This window comes from Tupaia chinensis, unplaced genomic scaffold, assembly GCF_000334495.1.
Source record: "Tupaia chinensis unplaced genomic scaffold, TupChi_1.0 Scaffold000263_1, whole genome shotgun sequence".
NCBI classification, from domain to species: domain Eukaryota; kingdom Metazoa; phylum Chordata; class Mammalia; order Scandentia; family Tupaiidae; genus Tupaia; species Tupaia belangeri.
In genome coordinates this window covers 2,159,683-2,176,973 of record NW_006159743.1, presented here as the reverse complement: position 1 = coordinate 2,176,973, position 17,291 = coordinate 2,159,683, and the positions used below count along the sequence as shown (strand labels likewise).

At 35.2% G+C, this 17,291-nt stretch overlaps 1 protein-coding gene across 4 annotated transcripts in view; it reads left to right on the top strand.

Moving 5' to 3' along the window:
- PRKACB (protein kinase cAMP-activated catalytic subunit beta) overlaps positions 1-17,291 on the top strand; it is an 86,280-nt gene that overhangs the window by 47,530 nt on the left and 21,459 nt on the right. For all 4 annotated transcript variants that reach the window (XM_006149467.3, XM_006149472.3, XM_006149468.3 and 1 more), the window contains 5 exons: positions 4,712-4,810; positions 6,361-6,443; positions 9,501-9,627; positions 10,617-10,712; positions 15,497-15,619. In XM_006149467.3, coding sequence (XP_006149529.1) covers positions 4,712-4,810; positions 6,361-6,443; positions 9,501-9,627; positions 10,617-10,712; positions 15,497-15,619 — 528 coding nt within the window. The remainder of the gene's footprint in view (positions 1-4,711; positions 4,811-6,360; positions 6,444-9,500; positions 9,628-10,616; positions 10,713-15,496; positions 15,620-17,291) is intronic.

The following is a 17,291-nucleotide window of genomic DNA, read 5'->3' as shown; positions in this document are numbered from 1 at the left end:
TCCATCTCTCTGTCTGTCTCTTTCTGGTGAATGTATAGACCCCCTAATAAGAGAGAGAAAAAGGAAGGAAGGGAGCAAGGGGAAGGGGAAGGGAAGGGAAGAGGAAAGGGAAGGGGAAAGGGAAGGGGAAAGGGAAGGGGAAAGGGAAGGGAAGGGAAGGGAAGGGAAGATATATATATTGTATCAGTGAGTCTTCACATTTTTCCGTGTCAGTAACCTCTCTATTTAAATGATGTTTTCCAAACTCATACAGTAAGAAGAGCCAAGAATTTGATCTGGGTTTGTCTGATTTGTATGCCTTTACTTCTTGTTATTTTTCCTTAAAATTATATTTATCTCTAAGGTTCTTTCTACCACCACCTTAGTTTGATCCCAAATTAGCATCATCTGGCCTTTCATAATAACATCTTATTTTTTATAACCCCAGACTTTTTACCTTCTACTAATTCATCCTCCTCACTGCCAAAAAAAGGGTGTTTTGTTTGTTTTGCTATAGGATGCATGCACTCACAAAGAAAAACAAAGACAGACACAGAGAAAGGGGGAAAGTAGAAATCACCCCCCAGGAGGGATCGCCTTGCTGCAATCCATTCTCCTCTATTCTTCCTCTCAGGATTTGGGGCACACACACGCACACATGCTTGGCATGTTTTTCAGCCACTGAGTGGGATTTGAACCATTCATTTGACCTTATGGCATCCAGCTGCTTTAAGCACCATGCCACAGGCTAGCCTCAAAGTTTTCTTAATATGTTATTTTCCTCATTCACTCAAGAAGCTTCATGATGTTTATCGTTTATTAATGAAGTCAGAGCTGTGCTGCCTACTTTCAAACCCTTTGTCATTAGCGGTCTGTCCACTGTACTCCACTGGCTTGAAATTTGATTCTAGGTTCAAGTATACAAAAACACAAAACATTTATTTTAAAGCTAATGTAATGTAATTTTATTGTGATAATTACAGCCAGTTAGAGGAATGTATAGTGCTATCCTGAGTGTGGTAGGAGGTGATGTATGGTTGTTTTTCCGGACTGATAACTCCTCAAGTATTTGGCTTTAAAAAACAGTCTAATAATAAGTCACATATAAATTATTTTTAATATATATATATATGTATGTGATGTGAATTTTGAAAATGAAACATGGATTACATTTCCAGAAATACTTGTTAATTTTCTTCTGTCATTTAGGAATAGTTCTTTAACAAATTTTTAAAAGTACTGTCATAAACGCTAGTCAAATGGAACTACTACTCAAACTTACCTTTGTATTATGTTTCTTCTTCAGGTTATAATGTTCTGGATATTATCCCTGACTAGATTTTTCCTCTATCTTTCCTTAAACTTTGCTGTCTATCTGCGTTTTAAGACAAAGCTGAACTCTCCCCTTTTTAAGTAAATTATGTAACAAATGCATTTACTGAGCTTTTACTTTGTGTCACTGTGTTAATCACTGTGTTGTGTTAACCATATCACATGCATTATGTCACACAGTCACTATTTTTTAAATTAAATTAAATTAATTAATTTATTTATTTTTAATTTTACTAGAGAGAGACAGAAAGAGAGAGAGAGAGAAAGATAAGAAAACCAGTTTTTCTTCTTATAAATGACAAAAGTCATGGACAAAAACAAAAACAAAAACAAAAACAAAACAAAAAGCACAACATTATTTTAAAAAGTATATCAATAGATATATTTTTTTTTGGGGGGAGAGAAATTTTTGCTATAGGGTGTGTGCATTCGCCACAGAGAAAGAAAACAAGAAATCACCCCTCAGGGAAATGGCCACACTGCAATCCCTTCTCCTCCATTCTCCTCTTGGAATTTTGGGCGCACATGTACATGCATGAGTTTTAAGCCACCAGGTCCAGCACTCAAACTGCGGTTCGACTATGTGGGAGTCCAGCAATGTAACTGCTACACTATCTGCTGGTCTCACACAGCCACTTTTAAAATAGGTGTTATTACCAGTATTTTATAGATAAAAAAATTTCAGACTCAAAGATTATGTATTGCAAAAAAAACATTATGTATTGCGCCTCAAGCAATTATCTTCTCCTGTGAACGTTTATGACATCTTAACTCTCATTTGGCAATTATTCATATATTGCTATTGGCATATCCATACATCATGACTCCAAATAGATTTTATGCAGTATGAAAGCAGACACTTTTTCATCCTTATCTCTGTAGCACCTATTTTATGCCTTATATGCAGTAGAAATGCACATTTAAAAATAAATCACGGAGACCAGCAGATGGTGAATGGTTATGTCGAATGCAGTTTGAATCCATACCCAATGGCTTGAAACTCATGTTGGGTGTGTGTGCGTGCCCAAAATCCTGAGAGGAAAATGGAGGAAAAGGGATTGCGGTGTGGCCATCCCCCCTGGCGGGGGAGAGGGTGCTTCTCGCTTTCTGTCTCTATGTCTCTCCCCTCAAGCACACATGCCCTATAGCAAAAATCAATTAAAAGGAGATTTTAAAAAGTAAATTAGAAGTCCAGCAAGTGGTGTGGTGGTTATGGCATTAGACTTCCACATGGCCGACAGTGGTTCGAGTCCTGGACCTGGCAGCTTGCTTTCTCGATTTTTTTCTGTTTCTCTCTGTTGAGTAAACATGCCCTATAGCAAATTAAAATAATATAATAATAATAATAATAATAAAATAAATGAATAAAATCAGGTAAAAGTAAATTATATTTTAATTAGTTAACTTAAAATTTAATTAAGCATATTTTCTTTGCCAATTCATGAATCTGGATTCAATTTTATTTTTGATTGAATTATTTTCCCACACACAAAATTGGATTTGAACTATAATACAGAAAGCTTCTGTTGTAGTTTTGATTACCTATTTCACCAGCTAACACACTGTTTATGCCCAGTGAAGCAAGCCATGCTATGAAGGAGAGGCATTGTATGTCCTCAATTAATATATACCGAGTGTCTGCACTCTGAAATATATATATAGGAAACCATACTGCTTCTGTTGTTAAAGAGTTATAAAATTATACAAAATTATAAGACATATTTTGAACATTATCTTTAAAATTCAGTATTTTGAAATTTTGAAAGTTGTCTGTAAACTGTCAAGAATTATGGAGTATGAGCTAAAATTTTTTGCTATGTAAAGTAAAAGTTTGTGGAAAAATGTAAAAATAAATAAATGAAAGAAAAAAAAACCCTACATCATAACATACTAAAGTAAGCATAAAGCAATGGTAATTCTCAGCTAGTATTATATAAATTATTGTGATAATTTTGGACTCATTGGTTCCATAAGTAGTTAAAATTTGGATGTTATTGACCCAACCACTTCATGTTATAGGTTTTTTAAAATAAATGGGGAGCTACCTGGTGGCATGGTAGTTAAGGTGGCATGGTAGTTAAGGTGGCTGGATCCCCTATGGCTATCCGCTGTTCAAATCTCAGACCCAGTGGCTTGAAAAATACATTGGGGGGCTGGTGGGTGGTGTGGTGATAGGAGTGCTGGACTCCCACATGACTGACCACGGTTTGAGTCCTGGACCTGGTGACTTGCTTTCTTACTTTCTCACTCTCTCTCTCTGGTCAAATTAAATAATAATAGTAAAAATAAATAAAGCTTAATAAATAATTCTTTAAAAAAATACACTGGGTACGTTCGTGCCCAAAATTCTGAGAGGGAAAGGGTTTGCACCATGGCCATACCTGAAGGAGTGGATGGGGCAGTGCTTTCTTATTTTCCTCCCTCTCTGTCTCTTGTGAATGTGTGTGCCCTATGGGGGGAGATACAGAGTTGAAATGACAGCTCCAAAGTCACAAAGCTGGTTGAATAGAAGGCCTAGATTAGGACACAGATCTTACTCCTAGTCAATTATTTGTTGTTCAATATTATTGATATACTCCCAATTTTAAATACCAGTAGATGGCTGATATCTTTAATTATCTTTCTTATTTCTGTTCAATTTCTTAACTTCTATGACTGCCCCACATTGACAATAAGCTTCTAGCAAGAAAACAATGCCACCTTCTAATGATTTACACATATATAAGGCCATTTTTTTCTTAAATTCAGATAGACTCAAGGTCTTCATGAATTAAAGAAAAAATTTTCCCCCTTCTATTAAGTAGACAGTCCAGAGGAAGCACGTTTTAAAAAGTCCTAAATAAATTCTTTGTGATAAAGGCGTAGTTTTGTTAATATTTTGTGTTTCCTCTTCTCTGGCTGTACTAGTTGAACTTTTAGAATTTGTATCTATATTTATCCAAGTGTTATTAAATGAACACAAATGTTACTTTCTACCTGCTGTTTTCAAGTATTAACGTATTCTTAATACTTAATTTCCTTACTGATTTTATGAAGTATTTAAAATTAATACCTATCAATACCTGCTGTGATTTGGGCCAGCTCCTTTAGTACACTATATGTCACTAGGATTTTCACATATTAGTATCTTAAGTTATTTTTATGGATCTATTTTTTTCTACTTCGCTCTTCTTTCTTAACTGAATCGTAATTGACCTTCTTAAGACCAAGATTTAGATTCTTTATTGTTTTTCATTTGAGTCTGATAAGCCTCATTGGTGATTATTATTATATTCCTTACCCCAATCTAGCAGTTTTGCATATTTAAGCTCATTATAATATAGGAAACATTTTTTCTTTAAAAATTATATCTTTAAAATTTTATTCATATACATTAAAATATATTATCTCTCAATTACAGGTTGTTAAACTGAAGCAAATAGAGCATACTTTGAATGAGAAAAGAATATTACAAGCCGTGAATTTTCCTTTTCTTGTTCGACTGGAGTATTCTTTTAAGGTAAATTTTAGTAATATCTAAATAAATTTTTTTTAATCTGATACAGCTTTTAAAATAAGAATCTCTCATATTCTGGAGAATATGAGTCTGGCTCCTTTGCATAGTGGTTAAGGGAACCTGATCCCAGATGGCCTACTACTGTTCAAATCCCAGTCCTGATGGCTTGAAAAACATGCCAGACACATGTACGTACATGCTCAAAGTCCTGATAGGATGGAGAAATGAGGAAAAAGGACTCTGGAGTGATCACAGTCCATTGGGGGTTTCTCTCTCTTTTTGTCATTGTTTTTGGTGAGCACACATACCCTATGGCAATGAAAAAACAAATCTGGAGAATATAAGTAAACAAAAAAGAATCATCATTAGATTTGATACAATTAAATGTGATACACAGATAACATTTTAAAAGAGTTGGCGGGAGGCAACCCATGGTTTGGTAGCTAAGGAAGCTGGATCCCACGTGGCTGGCCACATGGTTAGAATTCAGGACCCAGCAGTTTGATAAACATACTGAGCGCATGTGCCCAAAATCCAGAAGAGAGAGGTGAAGGAAAAGGGAGGATAGCATGGCTGTGCATCATAAGGTTCCTTTCTCCCTCTCTCTGTTTCTGTCTGGCAAGTGCACTTTTGCCCTCTGGCAAAATGTTGGTTTTTTGTTTTGTTTTGTTTTTAAAAAGGAGGGTTTTATTCTCTCTGGGAAAATTGTTGAAAGTGATGAGTATCATGAAATGGTATTACAAAATCAAATATTTCAATTTATCAAAAAATATAGAGATATCTTATTAAGCATTTCTTACACTGTTGCAGTAAATATACTCAACACACCTAATACTTTTCAAATTTTTCTACTACAAGCTCACCTTCTTTTACTTAGTAATTTGTATTCTAGTCTTTTCACATATACAAGGTCAACCGGTCTGTGTTCACTGTTCAGATATATGATAACATTGTACAGGATTTATTCTTTAAGTGAAAGCTTTTCATACTTTTGAAATTACCAGTGACATATGTCTGAAATATTGACTCATGTGAAATATTTTAACTTTTTCCCACTTTTTAAAAATTTAAATGAAGACCTACGGACTTAAGACTCTGTTTTACATAAATGTATTTTTCTTATTAACTTTTTCACATTGTTTTCTAAGTTTGTTATACCTTTGTATACACTATAGTATTATGTCATGACCTCAATCTTTACTTGTTCAAGAATTCCCTGAAAGAACAAGAGCAAGGACACACCAGACTGGACCCAACAGCAGTAGAAATTACGGATGCTGCTACTCAGCAGGCTCGGGTCATGTGGGAGGTCTGGCTTTGATTCCAGGCCCACTCGGAGAGCTGGGGATGGTAACACACACCTGTAGTCCCAGCTACTCAGAGGACTGATTCAGAAGGATCTTCACATAGCAAAACCCTGCCTGAAAAAACTCCTCTGACTAATCTGTTGGATTTAAAATTTATCTTTTTCAAATTGAGCATGGTTATAATCTTAAAATATTTTTTACCTTGGTCTCGAAATTTTGATTCATTTCCTTTTTATTTACTCATAGGATAATTCTAATTTATACATGGTTATGGAATATGTCCCTGGGGGTGAAATGTTTTCACATCTAAGAAGAATTGGAAGGTTCAGGTAACTAACGCTTTGGACCTTGTCAGGTCTTTATATGCTTGTGTTGTTTTAAACCAAATTTTTAAATTATTGCCAACATTTCTTTTAATTTAATTAACTATATTTTAGCTATATGAAGTACTAGATATTAATAAAAACATTAATAAGAGGCCACACCATACATGAATTTTAAATAAAAAAGTACTGTGAAACTGTGAAACCAACATAAATATTCTACCATTGGCAGATATTGTGAAGGTCCATTATTTGATGAGTTGCTAGAAAGTGCAAGCTTAATTGAATTCTAAAATATTAATATTTACTGAACAAATAATAGCACAACTCCAAGGCAGAAGTTTTCATAAGGATAAAGATGAGAAAGAAATTTATATAGAAATTAAAATCATGGTATTATGGTAATGAGATTATAAAAATTTGTTTTTCACACATTTATTTCTCCTTAAAGTTATTGCTGAGTTATAAAATATATTCACAATTCAAGAGTTTGTACTTTATCATTAGGTTATTACTAGTAAGATCTCATAGTTCTTAAACTAGGTTAGAAATGTTGATAGCTTCACCTGTGTGTAATAATTTGTAATCTACTACTATTTATTAATAACCACCAATAAAGCTAAAACCAAGAACCAAGGTCCAACTATGTTTAGTTTATTATAATATGGCATAATTAAAACAATGTGAATTCAGACAGAGTTTATGATGGTAATTTGATTCATAAAGAGATGACGATAGACTCAGATGATCACAAGATGATACCAGGGAATGGGCAACACGAGAGGTCTATGCTTAACTTTATTTATTGATCTAGGAACCACCAGTTAGCATAATGGTTATGGACTCCCATGTAGTTGACCACGGTTCGAGTCCAGGACCCAGTGGCTTAAAAACTCATGCCGGAAAAAAAAAAACAAAACAAACAAAAAAAAAACTCATGCCGGGCGCGTGTGCATGCGTGCCCAAGATCCTGAGAGGAGAATGGAGAAGGGATTGTGGTGTGGTCATCCCCCCTGGGGGGGTGATTTCTCGCTTTCTGTCTCTCTCTCTCTGTCTCTGGCGAGTGCACACGCCCTATAGCAAAAACCTCTCCAAAAAAAAGAAAAAGAAAAAAAAATATTTATTGATCTGCAATAATATGCACAAGACACCTAATATGTGACAGGCATTGTGCTAGTGTGAATTAGTTTCTGTTTATCTTTGATCATTTTCTTTCATCTTTTCTTGTCCTCTTCTACTACCCCTTGTCCAAACAGTCCCCATATCCTTGTATTTGCCCTATTGTTACTCAAAGTTTAACACTGATCTACCACAGCCTTAGCCTGTCCTCAAAAAATAGTCGAAATGTTTCCTATAATTACTTCCTCCTTTTATTGTGACTCCTCACATTCTTCTTCCTTTAACTCAACTTTGTATTGTGAGGAAAACAAGTCAACTGAAATCATTCACACTGAGATGCTGTCTCTCTAACCGTTCACACACACTACATATATACTTGAAGGTTGCCAACTCTCATTTTAGAAACTTTGAGGCAAGAATATGCATTAACGTTTAGCACAGCTTTAATTAGAATCAATGGAGTCATTATGATTTTCTACTTAAATAGCAGATGTCAAGAGTTAAAGCTGCTACAGCATTAAAACTTGCACTACCTTAAACATTAATAGAAATACCCAATAATAAATTGCACTTAGAATATTTTTATATCACCTTTCAACGGTTTGATTATAGATTTCTGTAATATCTGTTTTTCTCTAATGAAACACAAGTGTGTGGAAATAAATGTAAGCTGGAGAGTGCATTTTATATTTATAGGTGTACAGAGACAGTAGGGGGACCTGCCTTGTTACATGTTTCTAAGTTTAAGATTAAATGTTGCCATGACAGGATGATTCTCCCTATCTCTGTTTACAATATTCTCATTTCTTGTCATTTCACATACCACATAGTGTTACAGTGTTGGGATAGGGCTGAAGCTGAAATGGTATTATAAAATGTTGCCCCCCAAAAAGTATTTTTCTTTACATATTCATTTATCCAACAAAGATTTATTGAGCTCCTGATGTGGAGCAAGCTAGGACATGGACAATGTAGTGACAAGCAAAAGGAACAGAATATGTAATGGTTTGGATTTCTGTTTTCGATGCTCCTGGATCAAACTCATCTCAACCATCATAAGGGAAATCCTATCAATAGTTAAGATGGTTCTGTAAGGATGCAATTCCAAAAGTCATTGCAATTTATCAGGCAGAGTAGCAGAATTCAATAGTACACTAGAACAATTAGAAACTCAAGTTAGACACTGGTATATCTTTTTGGAATAATACCCAGGTTGTGACACCAAAACTATTGATTTATCAGTTGACCTAATCTGTGCATGCAATAACTGTACATGTTTATACAAATATACAGGTTAAAGCTGTATCTGTGTCTCTAAACATGCATAGTAGAGGACTTGGAAATCCACATGCCAAGAGTATATCTGCAGTTTCTGGATGAGATTATAGGTGTTCTTTATTCTTCACCAATATTTTATGATACTCTTTCTCTAACGAGCATATGTCATTTTTATAATAGAAGCTATCACAAAATCAGTAAAATGGCATTAATCTGCAGGTTAGTACAGTTAAAGAACTTCTATGTAGTGAAATTCTCTAAGCATTTGAAATTTGTCAAAAAAGTACATGGTGCCTATTAATTCTAGTAATGACCCTAATAGACAGTCCACTTGAAATACTGCTTTTCAATCACTTACAAGTTCATACATCATTACAAAGACATCAATATATCCTAATGTGGGCAATGATAATTTACAATAAGATGACAGTTTTAGGATTGTGTTTTTCTTCAACATATGCTGCCCTCTAAATGTCCTAAAGCATTATTTAAAGACATTTCGAGATTTACTAAGTATTTAGAAACAAATTCTCTACCTGTATTTAAAAGAAAAAGTACTTTCCACTTGTAAAATATCTCTACCCATTTTAATTTTTGTGTGTAATCTACTAATTAGTATGTGTAACCATTTTACACAAAACCTTTTTTTGCTTGTTTGTTTTGCAGTGAGCCCCATGCACGTTTCTATGCAGCTCAGATAGTGCTAACATTTGAGTACCTCCATTCACTAGACCTCATCTACAGAGATCTAAAACCTGAAAATCTCTTAATTGACCATCAAGGTTATATCCAGGTATGACTTGAGCACATTGTATATAATGTATTTGAAAAAATACTAGGCAAGAAGTTGTATATATTTAACCTTGTCATTGTTGGATTTCTTTTGTTGTTGTTGAGGGAGACAATAATTTCTTCCTAGCAGCTTAAATTGAGTTCCTTCACTGTTATGAGAAGGAAAACCCATTAAGAAGGAAGCCTATTTAGATTTCTCAAATTCATAGTTATAGCCTGGGTATAGGTTTCTGCATAAGAAACTAATATTAACTAAATTTTTGAGTACACAGTGGTACCAGGCATATCCAAATGTTTTTACATATATTATCTCTTGCAATCTTGATAATCCTATGAACTATAAACACTATTGTCCTTGTATGAAGGTTAGCAAAACTAAAGCATAGCAAGGTCTCACAGGCACTAAATTTGGACGGGCAGTCTGACGCCTCACAGAGTCCTTTCGCTTTATCACTATGTTTACAATATAGTGTCCAAAGGACCCTTGACTACCAATACTGGGCTGGCAGCAATGCCTTCTTTCCATATCTACTAGGAAATGAGTGGTAGCTTCATGTTTTACAATTATCAATAGCTCTCTCCATTTCTCACTTCTAATGGTATAGTTAGTGGCAGAGGGCACATCAGACTTAAGGAATTTTACCATTGTTTCCTTTTTATTTAAACTTGATTTTTACCTTTTATTCACTTTCTATTACTTGTATCTGGAATATTTGATAATGAGCAAAAAAGGTTTTTTTTTTTCTTTTTTTTTGTTTTGGGTGGAGGAAGGGATTTCCAACTTGGTTGTCTTAATCTTCATTAACTGCAATAGTGGCCTTCATGAGTTAGCCTCATTTACATTGACTTATTTTTCTTATCATTTTTCATGGTTTTAATTTTAACCCTAAGTTTTAAACTTTCATTTGGGTGCAATAAATGCATTTATTATGATGTAATACATTTTCACAAGTAATACATTTTCACAATACATTTTTTTTTCCTTTGTAGGTGACAGACTTTGGGTTTGCCAAAAGAGTTAAAGGCAGAACCTGGACATTATGTGGCACCCCAGAGTATTTGGCTCCAGAAATAATCCTGAGCAAGGTATATTTATGATGTCAATATCTGAGAAGTAGAAATAGGTGTCATGCATCACCGTAGATTTTTGTAAAAACAGTTTATTTTTCTAATGAAAAATTTCTTATTTGATCTAAGTTATGATTTAAATCTATTTGTGCATGATTACTAAAGAATAATTATTTAGTCCACTACTTGTCCCATAACCTCTGTTAATTCTAATTCTGGGTCTTAAAGAAATAGTGTGACTAAATCTTACCACTTGATCTGTGTTTTAAAGCCAAGAACATAGTCTTATCATAATTGCTCCCAATTCTGGGAGGGTAGGGAAGCCTTGCTCTGGATTACACAGAGGGGCAGACCTAGAGATGGTGTGCTGCCTTAGTTGTCAGTTCTATCATTTCAGATTTACTGCTTAAATGAGAAGAGTGTGTGAGAATGATTTTAAATTTTAGTTTAATAGTATTATTACACTCATCGTTATAGGCTTACTTAGGGCAGTTCTTCTCTTCCAAATAGCGAGATGTGGTAAGAGAAACTGCAACCATATCTTACAGAACAGTTTGGTTTCTCATGCCTTTTCCCTTGCCATCCTGCTTGGCGGGAAAAACCAGAATGGATAAATTAACAATCGCTTGGCACAACTGAGAGCGAGAAAAGGGAAATGGAAAAGACAGGTGACTAAATAGTTCACAAACCAAATAATTAAGATTTGAGTATAGAAACATTAGGGGGAAAGAAGTAAGATTTCTTGGGGACAGGGGTAGTGTTGCTTGACCTACATGAGAAAGGTCCTAAAAAAAAAGGAAAAGAAAGGTCCTAGGTTCATGTCTCAAAATCTCCCTGAGCACAAAGGTTACACATGTGCTCATGAGTCAAGGCCGACCAAGACTGGAGTGGATGGTGGTGAGGGACTCCTGTTGGTAGCTCCTAGCACATGTGCTTATGGTTTCTATTTCTCTTCCACTCTCTATCTGTGTTATCTATGAACCTCACATGGATGAAATAAGTAATTTTTTTTAAAAAAAGAAAGAAAAAATTATTTATCTCATCCTTACTGATTAATCTGACATAATTCAAACCATATATAACATTTTAGTCATTTATAATCTAGATAATGCGCTCGACACATATCTTCCTCTTAAGAACACTTAAATAACGTGACCACAAAATTAGCACCAAACTTTTAATAATGTGTATATATTGTTAAAATAATAGATTTTCATTGTCCAAAATGTGGAAAATTAGAGAGACATGAAAAGAAACAACCAGGGGCCAGCAGATGGAGGAGCAGTTATGTTGTTGGACTCCAACATAGCTGACCCAGGTTCGAGTCCCAGACCTGGCAGTTTAAAACACACAAATAGGGACCAGCAGATGGCATAATAGTCATGTTGTTAGACTCTCATTTAGTGGACCTCAGTTCAAGTCCTGGACCTGGCAGCTTAAAATTCTCACTGGGTTTGTGTGCGTGTGTGCCCAAACCCCTGAGGAGAAAATGGAGAAGAGATTGGGGCATGACCTTCCCCCCCACCCCCGGGGGGGGCGGGTAATTTCTCGCTTTCTATCTCTTTGTCTTTCTCTCTCTCTCCAGGTGAGCACATGCACGCTATAGCAAAAATTCCTCCAAAAATAAAAAGAAATGACCGAAAATCTTACAATCCCACAACCCAGAGGCATTCTTTTCTTAACAAAAACTTTTTTGATGTATCTTTTGGCATATTATCATAATTGAGATCATAGTGAATTTATAGTTTTGTGTAGTTCTTTTTTTCTTTTTTTTTAAAACTTGGTACACTGCATGTGCACTTACTAGAGAGAGACCAAGGGATGGGAAAGGAGTGAGAAAGCACTCCCCTCGGGAGAATGCTAACACCACAATTCCTTCTCTTCCATTCTCCTCTCAGGATTTTGGGAATGCACATGCACATTCCCAATGTGTTTTCAAAGCTGCTAGGTGTGGGATTCAAACTGCAGAGTTGACCATGTGAGATCTAGCAGCCACAACCACCACACCACCAGCTGGCCCTGTGTCAGGTTTTTTTCACTTGCATGATTACAAGTATATAAATATCATGCCAATGTCTTGTTGCAAATACACCATAAAGTTTTTTGCTGTTCTTTTATTGTTGACTATCCAGATTTTTACTGTTATAAACAACTGTGATAAACATCTTCGTGCATAAAGCTTTTTCTGTATTTCACATTATTTCGTTAGGATAGATTTCCATAAATGGAATTACTGAGTGAAAGGGTATGACTATTTTAAAGTTCTTCATGCATATTACTAAATTGTTTTCCAAAAAGATGGTACTATTTTCACTCCTACCAGTAATGTATAAGAGTAGTTTTGGGACCAGCAGATGGCGTAGTGGCTACATCACTGGACTCCCATGTGGTTGACTGCAGTTCGAGTCCTAGACTCGGTGGCTTAAAATCATGCCGGGGTCATGTGCGTGAGTGCCCAAGATCCCGTGAGGAGAATGGGGGAGGAGGGACTGTGGCATGGCCATCCCCCTGGGGGTGATTTCTCACTTTCTGTCTCTCTGTCCCTCTCTGTCTTTCTGGTGAACACATGCACCCTATAGCAAAAACCCCTCAAAAAGAAAAAAAAAAAGAATAGAAGAGTAGTTTTACCATACCCTCTCCAGCACTGGGTAGTCTCACTTTTAAAATATTTACTAACTTAGCAGGACAGTAAATAATATCTTGTCGTTTTCATGTCTTTGATTAGCAGATTTTTTTTTCTCAAGTGCTTAGTGCCCATTTGATGATTTTGCTGTGTACATGTGTGTTTATGTGTGTAAGTTATTAGTTCATGTCCTTTGCCCATTTATTTAATATAATTTAGTGTTTTTCTTATTTATTTGTTCTCATTCTATATATCTAAGGCATTACCTACTCTCTGGCACACTTACAGAACATTAGCACACAGTTTAAAACAGAAATCAAAGAGTTAAAGGAAGGTTAATGCCCATGTTTACTGGCAAAATAAAATGCTGTTTCTCTTATATCATCTCTCCCTTTAAAACAACAAACTAGGAAAAAAGAAAATCTATATTATTGTGTTATTAGATATAGTTTGTAATTTGAAAATTAGTTTGTAGAGCTCAAATGTTGACAAAGGGATGGAATGTGGGCAGCGATGATGGTGAATGGAGGGTTGACTTAGGGCAAGATCAAAGATCTGGAAAGAAGTCAGTTAATTTTTCTCCAAATGATCATTGGATTTTTTTTTCCATAATCTTTTGTGCCAATGGCAATAATCATAGTTGATAAACTTTATACAAGTGTTAATATCAACATGTTATTCTTATTATCATATAACTATTTCTAGATTTTTGGTAAACTTAATATGAAATAAAAAACAAAACGGGCTGGCAGGTGGTGTGGTGGTTAAGGTCACTGGACTCCCTCATGGCTGACCGTGGTTCAAGTCCTGGACCTCGTGGCTTGCTCTCTGACTTTCCCTTTCTCTCTTTCTCCCGCTAGTCAAATTAGTGTTCTCTCACTTTCCCTTTCTCTCTTTCTCCCTCTAGTCAAATTTAAAAAAAAAGAATAGTAACAAATGGAGTTAAATAAATAATTCTTTAAAAAACTAACTAAACATAACCTTTTAATTGTAAATTAGCTTTTTGTTGTTTTTTTGTTTTGTTGTAAGACACTCACACTTACCTGAGAGACAGAGAGAAAGAGGGAAAGTGAGAAATCACACCCCTCCTAGGGGTGATGGCCATGCTACAGTCCTTTTTTCATTTTCCTCTCAGGATTTTGGGCACATGCACTCACATGTCCCCAGCATGTCTTCCAAGTTGCCAGGTCTAGGACTCAAACTGCACAGTTGGCCATGTGGGATCCAGTTGCCTTAACGACCACTGCTGGCTGGCTCATAAATTAGGTTTTAAAGTACTTTTTTTAATTGCCAGAGCGCTGTGTATACTCAGCAGAGAGAGAATAAAGTATCCTTCTCCCCCACAGTGGAACATGGTCAGGCCACAATTCCATCTCCTCCATTTCTCCATCCTGTTAGGATCTGGAGTGCACATGCATACACACCTAGCATTTATTTCAAGCTGCCAGGGTCAAGATTTCAATCCTGGTCAGCCATGGAGAATCCAGATCCCTTTACCGCTAGGCCACAGAGCCAGCACACAAAGCATTTTTTTATACATCATTCTTTTATTTGATATAATTCTCACAAAACCCTATGGGTTAATTTTTTTTTTGTATTCCTTTTAGAGATGAGAAACAGATGCTATATAGAAAAATTAAAGTATAAATGTTTACATTAATTAGTTTCCACATTAAAGCTAGCTTTAACAAGAACCTGTGAAGTGAACAAGATTGTACATTCACCCTTCTAACTGCAGTACTGTAAAGCGTTTTGAAGTCACTTCCGTTATTTACTGTGAGGTCTGATACCCACTGTTTTGTTTCAAAGCTTTTCACCTTTTTTAGGTATGTTATACTAAACTAGATTCATAAGATTATAGACCTAGAGTGAGCCTTAAGAAGAAATTTGGTCTAACTGACTTCTTGTTGAGCAACAAGTAAATTATCCCAGTGAAGTAGAGGATATTCAACTGTCTATACTATTCTTAATGATTCTAGGAAGAATATGTAATTATCTTCCCAAATAGTCAATTCCAATATCTGAAAATTGTTCATTTTAAAATTATATCCTGAATAGCTACTCAGCAACCACTTTAAATGTCTTTTATTTGCTTCTGGAACATTTTGAAATTACCTATGACTTCCTTTTCTTCCGAGTAGTTTAAGTAATAATTGTCATTGATGTTGGTTTATCTCAGGGGTACAATAAGGCAGTGGACTGGTGGGCATTAGGAGTGCTGATCTATGAAATGGCAGCTGGCTACCCTCCATTCTTTGCAGACCAACCAATTCAGATTTATGAAAAGATTGTTTCTGGAAAGGTAAGTAATACATCTTTTTTATTCCTCTCTTATCCATCATTTCTATACATGAATTTTAAGCTTTCTAGGTAGAAATTATATCATGTCATCAGAATGTTATTCTAAATTGAGAAAAATGTAGAACTATCCATAGTATTTGCTCTTCTGCCTACCACTCAAGATAATAGCATAATATTGAATTGTTGAAATCTTTTAAGAAATAAGAGTAGTTTTACAACAAATTAGCAAAATAATAAAGCAGTTTCCATTGCTTGTATTTTTATTACTTATAAGGCATAGGCTTGTAGCCATAATTCTTAGTATTCCTTCAAAAAAATAAATATTAGTTATTTCATGTGGATAACTCCATGGAGAAAATTAAATTTTAGTGGTGTTTTTAATAAGCCTGTGCTTTTTAAGGAGAGGTTTCTTGTTTGAATTATGTCAAACACTGTAACATTGAAAGGAATATAAAATCAATTAGCCGTTTTCAGATGGAAGTTCATGAAATTCACTTTAGCAGAATTGTTCATGTTAATTGTGATTGTAATTCCAATTGATTTTTAGCAACTATGGAACTATGGAAATAAAATAAATTTTTCTTGAACATGAGTAGATTTACCATGTTATAATATGTTATAGTTTGTAAATTACTCCATAAACCTTCCTTCTTTTGCACATTGAATCTCTAATTTTACTTCCAAAAGTATTTTCTCTAGGGTCATATACATTTACTCTTACCTTAGCTAAAATACTACAGTCAACCCAACCATGGTGGCACAGGGGTAGGACTTCACTGTGTGTGGCTGAGACTGTAAGACAAAGAGTTTAGGTGTGGTGATATGCTTGTAATCTTGGCTAACTGGAACTTTGGGACAGGAAGATCAGACATGTCAAAAATATCTTTTTCCTTTTTATTCTCTCTCTTACTTAAAACAAAACAGTACAAAAACCAATCAGTTCCAATGGAGAGGAACCTTAGTCTTCCTACCATGTAGCAAAGAAAGAATAGGCTATTAAACATTCCTGAAAAGAAGTATTCTATACATTAATGATAGTGTATATGGAAAGGGATGTTTTCCTTATTTGTTCCTTCTTACTCATACATGTGGTAGTATTACTTTATCCTTCTTTTCAAAGACCACATAGCCCCATTTGGAATATAACCAGGAAATAGAGCATCAGTTTTGATATTGCATCACCCTGAGATGTGATGTTTCCTTTTTTAGTATTTTGTTACCTTCTTAGCCAGAACTAACCCTAATCAACCTGAAAAATATGAAAGGCAATAGAGAGAAAGTCTATTTCTTTATATCTCAGCTAGATTTAGGCTCTATATTTAGTGTGAAAGCTGACCCTCAGGATCCATGAGCTTAAAATTTATATTACTTATTCATAAGGTACCTTTCGTATTAACAATGTAGTAATTTATCCTTTTTACCAACACCCAAATGTAAATCAAGGATGCTGCATGGTTGGACTGTAGGAACAAGAGACTTAGTTGATGGAATGAGCTGCCCAAACCACTAGACTCCACATCTCAACACAGCAAGATGCTCCCCAACTTATAATGGTTCACCTAACAATTTTTCAACTTTACAGTGGGGTCTATTGGGCTGTCGCCCCATGGTAAGTCGAGGAGCATCTGGACTCAGCAATGGTCTGACTTAGGAAGTTTTTACTTTACAGGGGG